Below are 19321 nucleotides of genomic sequence, written 5' to 3'. Positions count from 1 at the left end.
GGACCCTGGCAGTGCCACAAAGCCCTGGTGTTCCCTCAGAGAGCACAGCTGTTGTGTCACAGAGTTGTTGTGTCACAGAGTTGTTGTATTGGTGCTTTTCAAATCACTTTGGAGAAAAAAGAGGGGAAAAAAAAAAAGGAACACTTCAAAGTGTGAGATGCATTCCTGTGATGACAAGCGGCTTCCAGGAGGTTTTGTCTGCAGGAATTTGTTTGCAGCAAACGAGTCAATTTGTGTTTACAAGGAGGCAATTAGAGCTGAGGGTTTGAAGCGTTCCCAGCGGGATGGGCCATCCCAGGAGCTGATCCCGCTGTCCTCATCATCATCAGCGCTCCTCTGCCACGGGCTGGGGGAGGAGAAACAAGCCAGGGAGAGATGGAATCCATCTCCTGCATCCCCTGCATGCATCCCTGCCTGAGCTGGGGGTGCAGCCAAGGGGGGGATTCCTCTGGCACCAGGGAAAACAGGGCACAAACCAGGACCCCCTGGATAAGCCCAGCCCTGGCAGGGAATCCCAGCTTTGCCATCACCTCGGGGAAAATGCCCCTGCAGCTCCTGCAGGCTGAGCTCAGAGCGGGATGTGGAAAGGGAACCCCGGGGCTGTGGGGATGTTCTTTCGGCCAGGAAGGATTTGGGGCGCAGGGAGGGTGTCTGGAATAACACCCAGCAGGCTGCGGGGAGGCTGGATGGGAGCACAGCTCCAGAGGGGGGGTTTGAAGCCTGAATTTTGAGCTCCTGACCCAGGAAGCCCCAGGCACACCACGCTCACCCCTGCCCAGCCTTTCCACAGTTTCTGGCAGAGTTTTCCAGCCCAGGCAGTGCTGACCCAGCCCCACGTGCCATTTTCCCTGATTGCCTTCCAGGCTCTTCCCACGTTTAAAATGAAGGAGAATCAGCAGAGCTCCTTCATCTCCTGCCCTCTGTCCCTGCCTGGGCAGCTTTTCCCTCCCTAAATTCAGCCAGGGGTTTGCAGGAGCTCCATCCCCACAGCAGCTGCTGCCCCTGTCCCTCGCTGTCCCCAGAGGCTCCCGTGGGAGGGACCTTGGGGACACAGCAGGGACGGCGCTGCCCCAGGGACCCTGCCCTGCCCTGCTGGGGTGAAAGCCACCAGAGCTGTGACAAACACGAGTGGCACAGTCAGGGCTGCTCCTGGGCCACACCAACCTCATGTAACCCCAAAGGAGAAGCCAAACCCAGAGCTCTGGGAGCTGCTGGAGGCCCTTCCAGCAGGATGAGGGGGGTTATTCCCAGCTGAAATGCAGCAGAGAACAATACAGTGAAATAAACATTAAAATCTACTTAAAAGCATACATATTTAAATATTTAAAAGTGTGTATATATATATATAGATGTAGTTTATATAATTATATCTTTATATAAATATATATTTATTATGTGCAAATAGTATATATTAGAAATATTATTAATAAATATTATAAATGTTTATAATACTATATATTATAATAATTAATTATATTAAATATTAATATAATGTAATTATATATTTATATTTCTATTAGATATTAATATATTATAAATATTGTTTATAGTCTTACTATTAAATATTTATATCATATTATAATATATTTACAATATATATTATAATATAATATCTATTGCAATATATTTATAATATTATCGGTAATATTTATAGTATAATTTATATATTTATTTAGAAATATTATAGATAGATATATATTGATGATATTATATATTTATTATATTATATATAGCATTGGTTATATTATGTATATAATGAATAATATGGAGAATATGAATAACGATGGAGAATTTCCAGGGCTCATTTGATGAGGCTTTGAGGAGCTTTACCCTGTTCCAAAGGGTCTCTGTTGCCTTCTCCCATGGAAAATTCAACCTCACTGGCAAATAATCAACAGACAAAGAGGAAGGGGAAGAAAAACATTAAATCAAGGATAAAATAAGCACAAAAACACCAAAGCACCAGTGAAATCCAATGTTCTCTAAAAATCTGCAGTTTATTCATTAGAATTCAGTGAAAGGAACATTCATTTTTAAAACACAATCAATACATTAAAAACTTGAAAGGACTAGTAGCAATGAGACCAGGGAGGAAACAAAAAACCCAAATTCAGCCAGGTTGGTCACCTGGGAGGAGCTGCCAGCCTGGCAGCAGGGAGGGGCAGCTGAGGACAAGGGCTAATTCATTATTCCCTTACAACTGAGAGGCTTTTTGGGATATCTGAATTTCTCACTTCACCCAAATGGAGCTTTGGGGTGGCTCAGGGTGGGTGAGAAGAGCAGGAGGCCCCAGCTGGAGAGGAGGGAGCCCAGAATTCCAGGCCAGAGGGAATGTGGAAAGTGGGTCTGAGTGCCCCAGGAATGTTCAATGAGAAACCTTCCCACCCATCCCTGTGGGGAATGGGGCAAACCCAAACCAGAGAAACTTTTAAAAGCACCATCAGGTGAGAAGTTATTAATTAGAAGATAAAAAAAAAATCTCTGCAGAGCCAAATCAGTGACAATTGCCACCTCTGCTGGGGGAAAAAGAGGGGAAATCTGATTTGAGCATTCCAGAAGCTGTGCTCTGCTCTGATGCTGAAGTTGAAGGCAGTGTCATTGCAGGGAGATGTTTTGGTGAGGCAGAGCACAGGCTGGAGCTCCCTGGAGAGGGAGGGAGGGGAAGGTGGGGAGCCCTGCTAATCCCAGGATTATTTAAGGAGCAATCCTCAGGCACCAGGGTGAAATCCCAGCCTGGCCAGGGGAGAGGAAACCTGTCCAAGAGCATCTCCATGCACCAACAGCATCTCCTGCACAAGGATTGAAGGAAAGCACAAATTTGAGATAAAATAACATCAGCAGACAGCAGGAAAAGCCTCAGCTGGAACCTGTGAGCATTTTATAACATTTGGAGGGAGAAATGACCAAAATCCAGAGATTCAGATTAAAAACAACACTGAAAAGCAAAGAAGGGACAGCTGAGTGTGACAGAGGAGGGTTAAGGACATCTCAAGTGTGTGCAAAGTGTGTTTGTGAGGCCTGGGGGCACATTCCCAGGGAGCAGGTGGGATCTGGGCACAGCAGCAGCAGGAATGGCCTTTTATCCACGGGAAAAGCAAACCACAGCACTTGGAAAGACAAAGACACACGAGTAAAAGAACAGTCTGTAAAATTTCCCCATGATTATAAAATGCAAAACTATACAAAAATAGAGAAAATTGACCGTTTTCTTATGTGTATAAAAACAAACAAACAAAAGAAAACCCCCAAGTCCCCAGAATGCAACACAACCTCTGGGCAGTGCTTCCACCCCAGCTCCACAGCCCCAGCCCCTCACTTCCCTGCAGGAACAGGTGAATTCCTCACGTTTTTCCCTAAATATCCTGGCAGGACCTTCTCTGCTCCTGACTTTGTGACTGGTTTCTGCTTGGGAAGCCCTTTTGCATCAGAAGCCTCAGTGGCCACCCCAGCTGGGAGCTCCTGGGGTAAGGCAGTGTTGGGCTGACCCAGCTCCAGCCCAGCTTTGTTCCCATCGATGCCAAGGGGGGATTGTTGGGAAGAGTGGCTCAGCAGGCAGTGAAATCCAATCCCTACTGCAGTCATCATTGCCAGGCTGAATTACTGCACTAGAAATTCCAATTTCTTTGGGTTAATGGGGCAGAATCTGCCAATAATCCAGCAAATTAGTGACTAAACTGCGTTAGGAAAACTCATTTGAATTCCAGAGATATTTGCCTCATTGAATTCCCATCGAATTAAGAGGAGAAACCTTTGGTATGAAGTCAGATGGCCAAGCCTTGGCTGTGAAGCTCCCCCAGGATCCCAGAACACCCTGGAACATTCATGTAGCACCCAGACATTGCCAGCCCCCCAGGGACACCCTGGAACATTCATGTAGCACCCAGACATTGCCAGCCCCCAGCAGGACTTTGGCTGAACAAAGCTCCAGAGCCTGGAACCCCCCCAGATGCCTTTGGTGAGATGCTGAAAGGAAATAAAGCAGGGACTGAACCCAGGCAGGGTGTGAGGGGGTGACAGTGGCCCTGTGGTGTCCCCAGCAGGGTGTGCCCGTGGCTTGGGGTGGGATGGGCACAGAGCTGCCCTGCCCTTGCTCCAGGGAGGGATATCCCATGCTCATTAGCCGCTGTGCTAACGAGGGCACTTTCACCATTGTCCCCCAGGGGTGGCAGTGGCACCAACAGCCAGGTGTGTCCCAGGAAACCCTCCCTGGTGTCCCAGAGGGGTGAGGGAACAGAACCATGGCCCAGCAGCTGCCAGGAAAACATGGAAAAATCCAGGTGTGAGCCCCTGGATGCAGGGATGGATCTGCTCTGCCTCAGCAGGACGAGCACAGCACACACAGAGGCTGAAGCAGCCCTGCCCTGCCCTCCCTGCTCCTTCCCACACACCCAAGGGCAGGGCAGAGGAATCTGTTCTCAAAAGGAATATCAAAACCTCATTTTGCTTGTGGGGGAAAAACCCATCAAACCCAAAGCAGCTCCTTGTGGCTGGAAATGCAGGGATGGCAGCTGATGGAGCCACGTCCATGTGGAGCAGGAGCAGCACGAGGGTGACCCAGCAGGGCAGCACTCAGCAGGAAAATGGAGTCTGGCCAAGCAGAGCCATCCCTCACTCCACACATGTGGTAAAACTCCAGTATTCCCACTTGGGGATTATTTCTTTTGAATGCTACAAACTCTGCTGCAAAGAAAAATAGAGAAAGGGCAACGAGGTGGGGGAAATAAAAATCACTGGTAATGGAATTGAATCAGAACACAGAGCTTGCACAGGACAGGGAAGCAGCTTTGTGTCATGGATTGGGGTTTGGGATCACAGAGGGGACCAGGAGCCTGGCACAGATGCCACAGAGCTCACAGCACAGTCTGTCCCCTCAGCTGTGTCCCTCCTCCACATTCCCTCAAAGAGGCAAAAAATCCCAACCCTCCAGCAGCTTCCAGGCTTTTTGTTCCCTCCAGACAGGAGAGAAGCCCAATGCAGCTGTGGCCCATCCCAAATTCCAAGGAACACAAAACTTCCCTCCTGTGGGTTTATGCAAAGAAAACAATCTTAAAATAATAAAATAAAATTAAAAAGCCACAAAGCTTCCTTTTGAGAAAGTAACATCATCTGCCACTTCACAGCTACAGGCATGATGCAAATGTAGCTTATTTCAAAGGCCTCACTCAGCCCTGTCCCCATGGCCCTGGAGAGGCCAGGAGCCCAGGAAAGGATTCCACCAGGAATTCTGCACCGTCAGGACACACCACAACAAAGAAGGGACCAACACTTTGTTCTTCAAAGGGACACCACGGACAGCACATCTTTCTGAGCAAATTGAAACTAGACCTGGAGAATGTTATCAGCACACACACAAAAGCTCCTGCTTTCCTCTGGGGCAAGGATAAATCAAATAAATAAAAACATTGCTGCAAAGTTCCCCTTTCCAGCTGCCTTGGCCCATCCTCACTCTGGAACAAGCAGCACGTTCCTCCCTGTTCCCCACACTGAGCCTGGGCTGGAAGACATTCAAAGTGAGCGTGAACCAAAACATTTCACCCACATGAGGAAAACAGCCCCATTTCCCTCAAAACTCTGCCCAAGGCCTGTTCCCCCAGCCCTGCACAAACCCCAGCCTGCCACACCAGCAGCAGGTCCATCCCAGCTCCTGCCAGGGGCTGCTGCTGCACTTGGTGCTGGAGAGGGCTGGAAAACCACAAAGTGCCTCAGTGGTGATGCAGGAATCCTGGAGGCAGCTCCAAGCTGCTTCCAGAGCATCCACAGGGGCAAGGCCACGGATGTTTGCAGGAGAGGAGCATCAGCCCAGCTCAACTCAAGTCCTCCCCAAACTGCTCCCAGTTTTCTCCCTCCCTTTGCTCCCCTTCACTCCTGCCCAGAGCAGCCTCAGCGTGGTGAGTGACACGGTGACATTCCTGCAGCCTTTTGGCTTGGTGACAGTGACATTCTTGCAGACACTCAGCTGGGTGACACGGTGACATTCCTGCAGCCCCTCAGCTGGGTGACACGGTGACATTGCTGCAGCCCCTCAGCTGGGTGACAGGGTGACATTGCTGCAGCCCCTCAGCTGGGTGACACGGTGACATTGCTGCAGCCCCTCAGCTGGGTGACAGGGTGACATTCCTGCAGACACTCAGCTGGGTGACACGGTGACATTCCTGCAGACACTCAGCTGGGTGACACGGTGACATTGCTGCAGCTCCTCAGCTGGGTGACACGGTGACATTGCTGCAGCTCCTCAGCTGGGTGACAGGGTGACATTGCTGCAGCCCCTCAGCTGGGTGACACGGTGACATTCCTGCAGCCCCTCAGCTGGGTGACACGGTGACATTCCTGCAGCCTCAGCTGGGTGACAGGGTGATGTTCCTGCAGCTACTCAGCCTGGGTGACAGTGCACACGGTGGCCCGGCAGGGGCCATGCCCCGGGGTGGCCCTGCCCTTGAGGGGCTCGGTGCAGCGCTCCGGGCTCTCGCTGTCCCCGCTGCCGTTCCCGGGATGCTGTGGCACGCCCTGGGCAATGCCCACAGGTTTGCCCCTGGCACGGTGCTCCGGGGAGCAGGCAAAGCCAAAGCTCGGGGGCAGCTCTGCCTCTCCCAGGGGCAGCAGGCGGGACAGCTTGGGGACATCGCCGGGGTAGCGGAAGGAGCCGGCCGCCTCCCGGGCCCGCCTGGGCTCGGCCTGCAGGGGGAGGTTGGAGGGCCGGAGCGGGAGCCGGCTCAGCTCCGCCTCCTGCGGCCGCCGCTCCGGAGCCTCCCCGACGGCACCGCACTGGGACAGAGGCAGGAACGGGGACACGGTGTCCGGCGGCTCCGAGGGCTCCCAGACGCTCTCCACAGCGCCAGCCGGGGCCAAGTCCCAGAGCTCCATCCCGCCGGGAGCCGCCTCGGGGCCGCGCTGGAGGTGCCGCAGGCCCGGCCAGCTCGGGCCACCCTCGGGAGCCAGCAGCTCGCCCTCCTCCTTGCTCCTGCTCCTCCTGGCTCCGGCAGAGTCCTTCCTGGCCCAGAGCCGGCAGGGCTGGGGGGCGCTGCGGGCCCCGGGCGGCTCGGCCAGCTCGAACTCCAGGCTCTCGGTGTCCAGCGAGCGGCTCCGCCGGTCCACGGAGAGCGGCGCGGGCATGGAGGGGCTGAGGCCGTGCAGGCGCAGGTGGCGGGGCAGGCTGGCCACGCCCCAGTTGCAGCTCTGGAAGGAGCCCGGGGAGAAGGCCAGGGACATTCTCTCGTCACATTCAGCCAAGGACTCTTTCTGTCCGTAGCCATCGTCAAAGGCCTCGGCGATGTCCTCGCCCGCCGTCAGCTCCGGGTGCTGCTCACACTCCCCTTCCCCGTCCTGCTCCACGTCCACCACGTCGAAGGTGACCATGGTGGGGAGGGCAGGGAGGTTCTGGGTGAAGGACGAGCTGGAGGCCGAGCTCCCCAGGCTCTCAGAGAGGCTGGAGAAGAGGGTCCCGCTGCTGGCAAACTCCACCAGAGCCTGGGAGAAGTTCACAGCGTGCTCGGGCTCGCTGCCCACCTGGGGCTCACCAGGACCGGGCTCTGCTCCACCACCGTGCTCCTGCTCGGGCAGCCTGAACCCAGGGAACATCCCTGCCTTGCTGCCATGGACGGGGTCCCCAAACATCCCACAGTCCAGGTCTGCATCGAACCCCGGGCTGTTCTTTGTGAGCTGAATAAGGCAACTTCCAGGGGCTTTTTGGCTGTTGTAACAGTTTTCCAGACACCGAGTCCCTGGAAAATCCCTCCACTCTGCATTTTCAGCCCTAGCCACTGCAACCCCACCATTGACAGCCCGGCCTGGGGTGTGTGAGGCCACCTGCTCACTCCCAAGGCCACTCTGGCTCTTGCCAGTGGAGCTGGCTGCTCTGGTTTTACATTCAATGCACTGCTTCTCCCGGGGACACTTCTCCTTGCTGGAGACATCCAGGCGTTTCAGGACCGGCTCCCTCTGCAGCTCCCAGTACAGCAGCTCTTTCTGAATGGCTGCAAGCCCCTCCTCTTCACTCTCCATCAGCCCTCTTTTCTGATCCATCATCTGCTGGATCAGGCTCTTCTCTGCAGGGAGGCAGAAGTCCATGAAGTAGCTGAAGATGCCCTGGCGTGGGACTTTGCCCTCGAACAGGGATTCCTCCCCGTGAGAGGGGCTCATCAGGGTGTCAAACTCATAAAGTGCATCGCCGCTGTAGCTGTCCCGGGGCAGCCGGTCCTTCTTGAGCTCCTCTCCAGCCTCATCCTCTGGCCCTGGCGTGGTGGAGTCGTAATACCCCTCATCACTGTTTGGGGCAGACTCCTGCTGGTCGCTCTGGGGCGTCAGGAGGTCAACGCCATCCACGGCATCGCCCACGTAGGGGTTGGCATCGGCCTCGTGAGAGGCGTGCGTCTCCAGGCTGCTGCTGGACACCTGGGCCCCGTAGCTGCTGTCCCCCGGCACGCCGCTGTCCCACACCTGCTGCAGGTACTCCTCAGCCTCCTCGGGGATGGCCATCTCCTCGCCCCCGCCCTGGTAGGTGACGAGGCAGGAGCTGCGCTTGGCGGCGTCGCGGCCGCGCTCCACAGAGATGCTGCTCTCGGCGATGTCGGGCTCGGCGATGTCGTCCCCGCAGCCCGTCAGCGAGTCAAAGCTCTTCAGGGAGGTGACGTCCCCCAGCATGAGGCTCAGCAGGTCCCCGGAGTGCAGGCAGGGAGGCTCGCTGTCCATGAAGTCAGGGTGGAAGGCCAGCAGCAAACTCTCACGGTCAAACTCAGCACAGGCAGCAGCCTCAGGCTCTGATTTTGTATCTGGAACGTCCCCGTTCCCTGGCACGGCCACCGTGTCACCCTCGGGGGTGCCTCCATCAGCTGCGGGGCCCGTGGGCTCGGTGGCCTCCCCACAGCTGGAGTCGCCCCCCGAGTCCCCTGGGCCGGCCGTGGCCTCAGGGCCCGGCCCTGCTCCCCTGCTCTCCACGGCCCCTCGGCTCTCTGCTCCCATCCCAGGGGCATTCCCGGCCTCCTCAGTGTCCCCGCTCCACTCGGGGAGCTCCGCCTTCTCACTCTCGGCTGCCTTGCTCTTCCGGTGCCGCCGGATGCTGTTAAAAAACCCTTTCAGCCCCTTCTTGGGTCTGGGGCACGAGGATTTCTCTCCGTTGGGCTTTTTGTCACAGCCCTCGATGCTGCCGGGGGGAGAGCCGTCCTGCTGGCCCGGCTCCGCCCTGCCGCCGCTGTCCGGGGCCAGCTGGGCGCTGCGGGAGCCGGGCAGGGGCCCGGGCTGCCCGTCCCTGCCGCCCTCGGCGGGGCTGCCCGGCCGCGCCGCACCGCCCTTGTCACAGGCGGCGCTGCTCAGCCCGTCGTGGGTCTTGCACTTGCTGAGCCCCTTCTTGCCGCGGCCGCCGAAGAAGCTGGGCAGGGTGCAGATGCTGCGCTTGCCCCCGAACAGCTTGAAGGCCGTTTTCCTCAGCTTGCCGGGGGGCGGCTGCTGCGGCTCGGCCGCCAGCACGGAGCCGTCGGCGCTGTCGGGAGGGCCGTCCCCGCCCTCCTGCCGCCGCCGGTCCGCTCCGTCCCGCTCCTCCGGGCCGCCCGTTTCCATGGCAGCGGGCCGGCCTGGGTCTAGCTGCGAGCGGCGGCGCGGGCAGCGCGGAGCTCGGGGCGCAGGGATGGACGCATCACCGCCGACCTGAGGCACAGGAGAGGCACGCGTGAGGGAGGACAGGCAGCGGAAGGGGCAGAGCTGAAGGCACCGGGGTCTCCATCACCGGCTGGAGGAGCCTCCAAGCTTTGCCTCCGCTTCCAAAATCCAGGCACCAAAATGTCGCCTAAATGTGGCAGCTCACCAGAGCAGGAAAACCACACATCCCCCTTGGGTAAATCCCTGGGGACACGCAGGTCTGACCCCTGCACCTCCTCGCTCCAAGCCCTGCAGCTTCCCAGATTTTCTGTCTCCAGGGTGATCAGGTTTGGCCACCTTAAAGTGAGAGCCAGCAGCTCCCAAACCCCCTCCCAGCTCTGCCAGGCCTCATGCCAGGCTCCAAAGAGCATCCTGAGGGAGGCCAAACCAGGACACAGCCCCCCCTACGCACGTGTCCGGGGAAAAATCACTCTGGTTACTACCCTGGCTTTTTTTAATAGAAGATTTCAGTTGTTTTTAAAATAATCTGTGCAGCCAGAGAGAATCGCCTTAAAAACACCCACTGTGAACCCCCTGATCAGATTATCCCAGAAGCAGAGAGGTAGGTTTGAAATCTGACCCTGGACTGCTGTCAGGAACAGCAGAAATAAAACAATTATAATCATGCTTCTTTTACAGAGGTGAGGGTGGAGAAATTAAATGCAATAAAATCCTAATGTGCTCCCAAGCTGTAAGTGCCCCAGGCTGAGCTCTGACTGACAGGAGGCCAAGCAAACCTTCCCGAGGTGTTTAGCCAGAGATCCCAAATTAAAAATACGTCCAAACGATGCTCCTGGACCCCACACCAAACCTGCAATTCCAGGTGATTTTTATTCCTAGGTTATTTTGCCTCTCTATTGATCTGTCATCAGCTGGAACTGGACGGGCTTTCAGGTCCCTCCCAACCCAGCCCATTCCGTGGTTCTGGAATTCTGGGATTGCTGATAACCCCTCACGTTCACCTGTCCCGCTGGAAGCAGCAGCTGGGGCGTAGCCGGCTGGCACAGCCGCCTCCCCAGCGGCAAACTGGGCTTGTCCAGCTCCGCCAGAGCCCACCACGAGTCCCAGGAGCCTCCAAAGCCTCTGGAGAGAGCTGGAGAGGGGGGCCTGGGAGAAATGCTCGCACCTGGCCGGGAGCGGGGCTGCTGGAAAAGGGGGGGAAATGAGCCTAAAGCTGCACCTGGACAGGGGCGGCTGGAGAACAGCCGGGGAAGGGCACGAGACAGAGCCAGCATCACAAAAATTCCTTTTGGGAATCGTTCCTCTCCAGCTCCACGTCAGCACCGCGGCACGGCTGCGGAGGGGAGGCTGGGGTAGGATAAAAAATGAAATAAATAAAAATGAAAGAAAGGGAAATAAAGGGCACCGAGGGCAAAGAGCCACCACCAAGAGAACGTGGAAAATAAGGTTTAAAAGCCAACAAAAAGCAGCACGGTAACAATGAAATGCAGCGATTCACCCGCAGAGGGGACCCTCGGGACCCCCGGCCCGCCCAGCCCGCACGGGGCCGCTCCCCCAGGCCGGCCCTCCCCGCTCCCCCCGCCGCGCTCCCAAACTTTCGGGAGGATCCGTGAAACCGCGAGGGGCGGGGGGGGAAGGGGGGGTCGGTCCGGGCCCGGGGAGCGGCGGCGCGGGGAGCGCGGCCCCGGGCGCGGCCCGTGCCCAGCACTTACCACGGGCGGGCGGCGGCGGCACCGCGGCACCCCCGGGACCGCGGCCCCGGCCCAGCCCTCAGGCCGCGCGAGGGGCGCGGGGCCGCGGGTCCGCCCGGCGCGGCCGGCAGGGGCGGCGCCGCGTGACGACCGGGGCGGGGCCTCCTGACGGGGGGCGGAGGGGGCGGGGCCTGGCGGGCGGGGCGCGGTGATTGACGGGGCGCGGCGGCGGGGGGCGGGGCCTGTGCGTGAGGGAGGGCGCGGTCTCCGCATTGGGCCCAATGGAACGGGGCGGGGTCACGGTGACGGGGCGGAGCCGCTGGGCGCGGTCCCCACGGTGTCCCCACGGTGTCCCCTCATGACCGTCCCACGGCGTCCTCCCCGGTGGCCCGGGGCGGCCACCACGGGGGATGTCCCAGTGGGGGGGTGGGCGTGGCCTCAATGCGCGTCCTCGTGCTGGGGGCGCGGCCTCGTTAGCGGGAATGATTGACAAGGGGGCGTGGTCTGTGAACGGGGCGTGGCCTTAGGGCGACACCCGCGGGCCACGCGGGGTCACGGACACGGAGGGATATCCTGTTCTGTCCTGGTGCGTGACACTGTGGGGTCAGGGATGGACACTGTGTGACACCGGGGGGTGCAGGATATGACAGTGTGTGTGACACCGGGATGACACGGCGTGTGTGCCGTGGGACACCTCCCTGGATGTGCTGTCTACCCCACAGGCGTGTCACCCGTGCCACGGCACTGCCAGCCCCCCACTGCTGCACACCCACAGTCCCACGGGCACTGAGCAGCCCGGCAGGGAAGAGCCCTCCCCATTTTTGGGACCCCCAAACCCCTCCCCATTTTTGGGACCCCCAACTCCCAAAAGCCCCTCAGATCTCCACGTGAGGATGACAGCAAGGATGCCACGAGTGGGAATCACAGCAGGGCATGGCAATGTCCCCACAGGACAGCCTCTCCCAGCCCCCAGCTCCGGGTGTGCTCCTGCAGGTGGCTGGGAGGGGACAGTAGTGGCAGCAGCAGTGTCATCATTCCCTATGGAGCCTTGTCCAGGCTGCTTCCAAGCCCTAATGCTCGCCTTGGGAGAGGCCCACAGCCTAATTAATAGATGCTGATTAATTGATCCCCCAGCCCCTGACACAGGCCCATAAATCCTGCAGGGAGGTGCCTGTGTTAGGCCCAGAGCCACCCTTGGAGCTTTGAGCCCTGGGAGCACTTCCCTTTGGGATGGCACAGGGCAGGAGGGAATGAAGGGAATGAAGCATGGGACACTTCTGCTGCTTCCCAAAAGCCTGCAGAACATCCAGAGCACACGGCTGTGTAGGCACTGAGCTGCCAGGGAGCAGCAGGATGGATCCATCAGCTCCCATCACGCTGTGGGAAGAGCCAGGAGGGCACCTCCAGCCCCACTGGTGAGGGCAATCCCCGTGCCCAGGGCAGGAGGGATGGAGGGACACAACGGCAGTGCTGGGATGCCCCCCTCCAGCCTGGCATTCCCTGTGTGCAGCCATTCCCTGATTCCTGCCCAGCCATCCTGGCAGGGCTGCCCAGCGTGGGGAGCTTCACCAGACAGGGCACAGCAGCTTCATACCAAGAACAGAACACTTTAATCCAAACCCCAGCCCTGCCCAACCACGAGAGACCCTCAGCCCCAACAGGAAGCACTTTTGGGCTGAGAAGATGATGTTTAGGGTCAGAGCTGGGACTCTCCCAGCCCCTCCTGTGCTGCCAGCTGGGAGTTCTGGGCTCTGCCCCCGCTGGGGTGGGCACACACGGCCAGGGCCAGCCCCAATCCTGCCCCTCCCAACTGGAGGAGGCACTTGGGAACTTCTCTGGGAATCCTGGAATCAGGAGGGACCTCAAAGCCCACCCAGTGCCACCCCTGCCACGGCAGGGACACCTCCCACTGTCCCAGGCTGCTCCAAACCCCAGTGTCCAGCCTGGCCTTGGGCACTGCCAGGGATCCAGGGGCAGCCACCTGTGCCAGGGCCTGCCCACCCTGCCAGGGAACAATTCTCATCCTCACAGCCAAGAATTCCTCCACACTCTTTCCCAGCCCCTTCTCCAACCAAAATCAGCTAAAGGTGTAAAATCACTCAGTACAGACAGTCTGAAGCAAACCTAGAGGAACAGATCCTGCTCTATCCTTGCTCTGCAGCAAACCAGAGCTGAGACCTCCTGTTCTCTCTCCTCCTTCTCTTCCCTTCCCACCTCTCCACATGGGCACAGCCTTCTGGAGACACCTGGCAGCAAAAATGAACCTGTGACCCCAAATTCCCAGAGGTTCCACAGATCTCAGGGATTCACTACCAGGGTGGAGCAGGTTTTCACTGGCGTGCTCAGTGGTGTCCCTGGGCAGGCTGGCATCACGGCTGGTGCTGCAGGTACTTGGCCAGGGCTGTGGGGATCTCCAGCTCTCTAAGGGCAGCCGAGTGGCCAGGCTGCTTCAGGAGGCGCCTCATGGCCAGCCGGGACTGGGACAGCAGAGATTTGGGATGAGCTGTGGAAGGAAAATCACATGGTCACCTTCAGAACACGCAGCCCTGCTACCCTCCAACCCAGCATTGCCCTAAGGAAAGGGACATGGGCTGAGCAAACCAACAGCATTGGGACAAAATTATCTTTGGGTCCCTTCCAACCCAAACCATTCCATAATTCTATAAAAATTCCATGATCCTATGAAAACTCAACGTCTGATTAATAGATCCCACAGATCAACCTCTGTGCTGGGGCTATGGACTCCGGCACAAGCTCCCACAGAAGATGGGCATAGAGAAGAAATCTCCCATACCCACATGGAAATAGGTGCAAGATTTGAAACTTGGGCAGTACAGGAGAGCCCAAGCTGAGCAGCAGAAAGGAGAGCAAGGGTGAAAAGCAGGGGGTAATCCCACAAGTGAGGGGAAACCCAGGCTGTGGGAATCGTGGAACCACAGGAGGGCTTAGGTTGGGAAGGGAACTTAAGCTCATCTCATTCCATGGGCAGGGACACCTTCCCCTATCCCAGGTTGATCCAGCCCCACTTCACACTCCACTGCACAAACCTGCCCTGACTGGCCTGGCTCCAAACAGGGAATTGGGCTGGAGGCCTCCATGTATCCCTTCCAAATCACAGAACCCATGGATGATTTGGTTTTGAAGGACCTCATAGATCATTGACTTCCCATCCCCAAACCTGGAACTCCGAACCCCTTTGGGTTCCCTCAGTGAACTCCCTGGATGCAGGGGCAGCCCCACACCCGAAGAGCGCAGTGACGCCGTGAGGGGACCGAGGCTGAAGAACCGCGGGTGTGGCTGTCGGGAAGGGGGAATGGGAGCCGAGCTGTGTCCGTGCCAGCCCCGGGCACCATCGCGGTACCTCTGGCGTGCAGCAGCAGCTCCAGCCCCTCGCTGCGCGGGCCGGCCCGGTCGCTGTGAGGCACGCCGGGCAGGTACACGTTGGCCCCGAAGTCGATGAGCAGGCGGATGAAGTCGGGGCGGCAGCCATGCCTCAGGCACGTCTCCAGCAGCGTCTTGGGCTCGCGGATCTGCGCCAGCACGGCCGGCTCGGTGCAGTTGTAGTCGGGGTCGGCGCCGTGCAGCAGCAGCAGGCGGAAGCACTCCAGGTGCCCGTAGGCGGCCGCCAGATAGAGCGGGCCCGAGCAGGCCGCGGTGTTGGCCGCCCACTCGGGCAGGCGGGCCCGCGCGTTGGGCTCGGCGCCGTGCTCCAGCAGCAGCCGCACGATGCCCGCCCGGCCGTCGCGGGCCGCCAGCAGCAGCGGCGAGCAGTTGTTGTAGGCGCTGCCCGCGGGGCTGGCGCCCGCCTCCAGCAGCAGCCGCACGCACTCGCCGTGCCCGTTGCTGACCGCCACGAAGAGCGGGGTCTGCGCCTTCACGTCCAGGCTGTCCACGAGCGCTCCGTGCTGCAGCAGCAGCCGCAGGCTCCGCTCGCTGCCCCGAGCCGCCGCCAGGCGCAGCGGGGTGCTGGGCACGCCCCAGCCGCTCCGCCGGTTGATCAGCCGCCGGTAGCGGTCCTGCGACAGGAGCCGGGCCAGCGCCTCGTGGTCATCCCGGCACACCGCCCGGCTCAGCTCCTCGCTCTCCTCGCTGGCCTCCTCGTCATCCCCGGGCTGCAGCAGCGAGAACATCTTGTTGATGTCCATCAGGGTCATCTTGTCGGGGCTGGGCTCCATGTGCCGCTCTCATGGTAAAGGATGAAGCCAAAGATCTACGGGATGGCAGAATCGGCATCAAACCCGGGTTAGAACCAGTCCCTGACACCCACAGCTGCATTTTAGTGCAAGTTTGTACTCAACAAAAGGAAGATTCGCAAAAAAAAATGGACAAACATTGGATGAGGATGCTTCTGATGTGCCCTGGCACCACATGAGGAAATCCACGTGGGTGAAAGGCTGAGGGAACAACGGAGCTCAGTGCTGTTGTGGGTATGTGGGTCAGGATCCCATAAAATCATGGAATGGTTTGGGTGGGAAGAACCTTAAAGCCCACCCAGTGCCATGGCAGGGACACCTTCCACTGTCCCAGGCTGCTCCAGCCCCAGTGTCCAGCCTGGCCTTGGGCACTGCCAGGGATCCAGGGTGGGCACCTGTGCCAGGGCCTGCCCACCCTCACAGGGAACAATTCCCAATTCCCAATATCCCATCCATCCCTTTCCTCTGGCAGTGGGAGCCATTCCCTGTGTCCTGTGTCCCCAATCCTGAGGGATGAGGTGAATGTGAAGCAGTCAGTTTGATTAGGGATCAAACATCTCCCAGCATCTCCCTTCCCAAACAATGCCAGCGTCAGAATCCCACTGTTTTCCTCCCTCCTCCTGCCGGAGCCCCCTGATCACGGCTGCAGAAGGGTCTGGGATGTTTCTGCTCAGGGATTTGGGGCAGGAAGGGTGGAAATGCTGAGCTGATCACACCAGTGGCACTGAACCCTGGGGCTTCCCTGGGCTCTGCACACGGGATGTGGCCTCAGGACAGTGGGGACAGGGATGGGATGTCCCACAGGGATGGGATGTCCTATTACCGCGCCTGAGTGGGGTGAGAGAGAGACGGTGAATCTTGTATCTTGATCAGAAGGCTTATTTATTAAGATATTATATATAATACATTATGACTATACTAAATAGAATATAGAGAGAGGTTTGCAGAGCAGCTAGGCTAGCTAAGAATAGATAGAAAAGAATCTACAACAAAGTTGTGGCCAAGTACTCAGTCCCCTAGCTTGCACTGGTGATTGGCCCTTAATTATAAACATAGAAAATGAGCCAATCAAGGTGTCCCTGTTGCATTCCCCAGCAGCTGATAATAATTGTTTACCTTGTCTTCTGAAGCCTCTGGCCTCCAGAAGACGCAGAAATCCAAAAGAAGGGATTTCTGTGGAGAAATGTCTGCGACAATGTCCCACAGGGATGGGGTGTCCCACAGGGATGGGGTGTCCCGGCTGGCACCTGAGCAGCTGGAAACACTCGGGGTGGGCACAGGAATGTCTCATAGCCCGGGACAGCTCGGGTTCCCTTGGGAGAGGCAGAGCCGGGGCTGGGCTGGCCTGCGAGAGGCCAAGGAGCTCCACGGGGCAATTAATTAGCAAAGGAGGCATAGCAAACAGTTAATTATCTGATAAGCAGAAGGAGCAATTCGCCCCGTTGTCCAGGGCAGTCATGGGGACCCGTCCCACATCACCCATGGGGACACGGCCACCAGCTCAGGGGGACCCCAGCCAGGCCACCAGCACAGCTGGGGACACTGGAGCTAGTCTGATGGCACCAAAGCTCTGCCGGGCTGCCACCCATTAGCCCAATTTATACACAAATGTGGGAAATTCCAACACTGCTGGTCCTCATTGGACACACCAGGGATGAGCTCTGGAGCTTTGGGATCACCCACCCTCATGGAGAATGGGCTGGGGGTTGCTGCAGGTTTGAGTCAAAAAGACAGTTCCCAGTTAGAGCCCCAAAGGAAATGGTGTGGGAAAGGAAAAGAGCAGCTGTGACATCTCCTGAACAAACAGACAGCATCTCCAAAGGGAGGCTCCTTGGGCTGAGGCAGGCTCCTCAACCAGGAGAGCCCAAACCAGGGTTCATGGAATCACAAAATGGTGAAAGTTCTTTTGAAAAGAACTTTAAAAAACGGTTTGGTTTTGAAAAAACGTTAAAAGTTCATCTCATCCCACCCCTGCCATGGCAGGGACACCTCCCACTGTCCCAGGCTGCTCCCAGCCCCATCCAGCCTGGCCTCGGGCACTGCCAGGGATCCAGGGGCACCCTGTGCCAGGGCCTGCCCACCCTCACAGTTCTGTCACCCCCCGAGCACCTGCAGACCCCAAAGTGAGGTTGTGACAGAGCACACAGGGCCCACATTTGTCCCTCTGGGTCCCAGTGCCCCCTGACCCCAGCAGGTCCCGGTGCCACCTTACCTGGGCGTGGGGGATGCTCAGAGCCCCCGGGGCCAGGGGGGTCCCATGGGGGTCCTGCCGTGGTTTGAGCCCCTCAGGGCAGAGCAGGAGAGGCTCTGGCAGGGCTGGGGCTGTGCACTCACTCACAGCTGAAATGCCACGGCGGGACCGGCCCGGGGCACTGAGGCTAATTTTAGCCCCTCTGGGGTTTTATCTTACCACTTCCATTCTTGGAAAGCTCCCCCTGGGTAAATATAGAGAGGGCAGCGGGGTGGGGGGAGGCTGGGACAGGTGCTGGAGGCTGCTCGACCCCTCTGAGCACACCCAAAGCTTTTTCTCTGCTGTTTCCCTGCAGGAATCGCAGGGAATGGGGAGGTTTGGGGTCCCTGCCAGGGCAGCACCAGCCTCTACCTTGCCTTGGCTGCTGCCAGGCACTCAAATTCCCTCTTAATCCCCTTCCAGCCCTCCCTTTCCCTCTTCAGAGTGATACAAATGGCCATTTGCAACCTCCAAAATGATTTATTAGGCACCAGGATGACAAAAGGTCCTGAAGATGGTCCAGATTTCCCACCTGAGCTGCATCTGCCAGAAGGAACCACAGCCAGGGTTCCTGAGGCTGCACAGGACCCAGGAAGGCAGGAAAAACCTCCCAGGGCAAACAAAGGGAGTGGGGAGCAGCACTGGGGCTCTTATCAAAAGCTGTCAGCTGGGAATTGCAATCCTATTTCATCCAGTCCCTTTAAACCCTCCCCAGACTCCTCAGCACTGGAGCAGGAATGGGCTGGGGCTTTGGGGCAGCCTTATCATGGCAGGAGATAAGAGAGAGACCCAAATTACCCAGCAGGAAAATCCCCACTGTGCAAGGAGTGAAATCAGGGTGCTCTGTGAAGTGTGTTGATCTGTGCCACCACCACATTCCTGCTTTGGAGCCTGGAATGCAGGAAAATGGCCAACATTGGTTTGGTTTGGGCTTTTGGTTTTCTTCTCCAAATTCACTCAGAACCAGATTATTTCTTCACAAAGGTCAATTCCCCAAAGCCAGCACAGGAATGGGATTATGGAGTGGGATGTGGATGAACCCTGGAGCAGGAGAGGGAGGTCTGGGGTTGTTTTTCCTGAGTGTCAGGAAGATGCAGCCACAACAGGGATGCTGCAGCCACAAAAGCCAAGCCTGGCTGGAAACCCCTTCCACAAACCACAGAAATCAAAGCAGCCATTAAAAAGACACTGTTATAAAGGGGGAAAAAAAGGGAATGCAGACAACAGAAGTGCTAGAAAATGTGAAATGTAGGAAACTTAAAGATGAAAGGAAAATCCTCGAAAGGCAAATTAATGATAAACCTCTTGTTCTTTTGTTGTCGCTGCTGCTGTTTAGTTGTTAACCAAGAGAGATCTTAGGAACAAGGAGCAGATTAAACCCAGTTCTAACGAGGCAAACCCCCCCAGCCCAGCTGGAACCCCACCCAGCCAGGAGCAGGAGCATTTCCATCCATCCCAGGGGATGTTCCAGCAGCAGGGGCAGCCCCAGCCTGCAGGAGCCCAGGCAGGGGAGACACTCCAGCCCGGGCCAGTGGGGATGAGCTTCCCATGCTCCAGTCTCCAGGGAAGGACAAGGAGCTGGGCAAAGCTTCCTGAGCTGGCCTCTGCTCCTCAAGCTT

General features: G+C 57.5%; 2 protein-coding genes across 2 annotated transcripts; both read right to left on the bottom strand.

Moving 5' to 3' along the window:
- Window positions 1–1971: 1971 nt before the first annotated feature.
- Window positions 1972–9564, bottom strand: AMER1 (APC membrane recruitment protein 1). The gene is made up of 2 exons (XM_063170292.1): window positions 6335–9564; window positions 1972–6301 (listed from the first exon to the last, which is right to left on the bottom strand). Exon 1 carries the CDS (start codon window positions 9547–9549, stop codon window positions 6367–6369), a length of 3183 nt encoding a protein of 1060 aa, XP_063026362.1. The 5' UTR covers window positions 9550–9564; the 3' UTR covers window positions 1972–6301; window positions 6335–6366.
- Window positions 9565–12866: 3302 nt separating this feature from the next.
- ASB12 (ankyrin repeat and SOCS box containing 12) lies at window positions 12867–17831 on the bottom strand. Its single transcript, XM_063170291.1, has 3 exons — window positions 17685–17831; window positions 14641–15489; window positions 12867–13782 (listed from the first exon to the last, which is right to left on the bottom strand). The coding sequence occupies exons 2-3, from the start codon at window positions 15452–15454 to the stop codon at window positions 13649–13651; spliced, it is 948 nt and encodes a 315-aa protein (XP_063026361.1). The 5' UTR covers window positions 15455–15489; window positions 17685–17831; the 3' UTR covers window positions 12867–13648.
- Window positions 17832–19321: the final 1490 nt, after the last annotated feature.

Source organism: Melospiza melodia, chromosome 16, assembly GCF_035770615.1.
Source record: "Melospiza melodia melodia isolate bMelMel2 chromosome 16, bMelMel2.pri, whole genome shotgun sequence".
Lineage (NCBI taxonomy): Eukaryota > Metazoa > Chordata > Aves > Passeriformes > Passerellidae > Melospiza > Melospiza melodia.
This window is presented reverse-complemented; position numbering and strand designations above follow the sequence as displayed.

Excerpts from the sequence above, each read along its gene's own strand:
- AMER1 (XM_063170292.1), bottom strand. The coding sequence starts at position 9,549 with ATGGAAACGGGCGGCCCGGAGGAGCGGGACGGAGCGGACCGGCGGCGG.
- ASB12 (XM_063170291.1), bottom strand. The coding sequence starts at position 15,454 with ATGGAGCCCAGCCCCGACAAGATGACCCTGATGGACATCAACAAGATG. Across the intron at positions 13,783-14,640 it reads GCTGCTGCTGCACGCCAGAG|CTCATCCCAAATCTCTGCTG; the intron begins GTACCGCGATGG and ends TTCCTTCCACAG.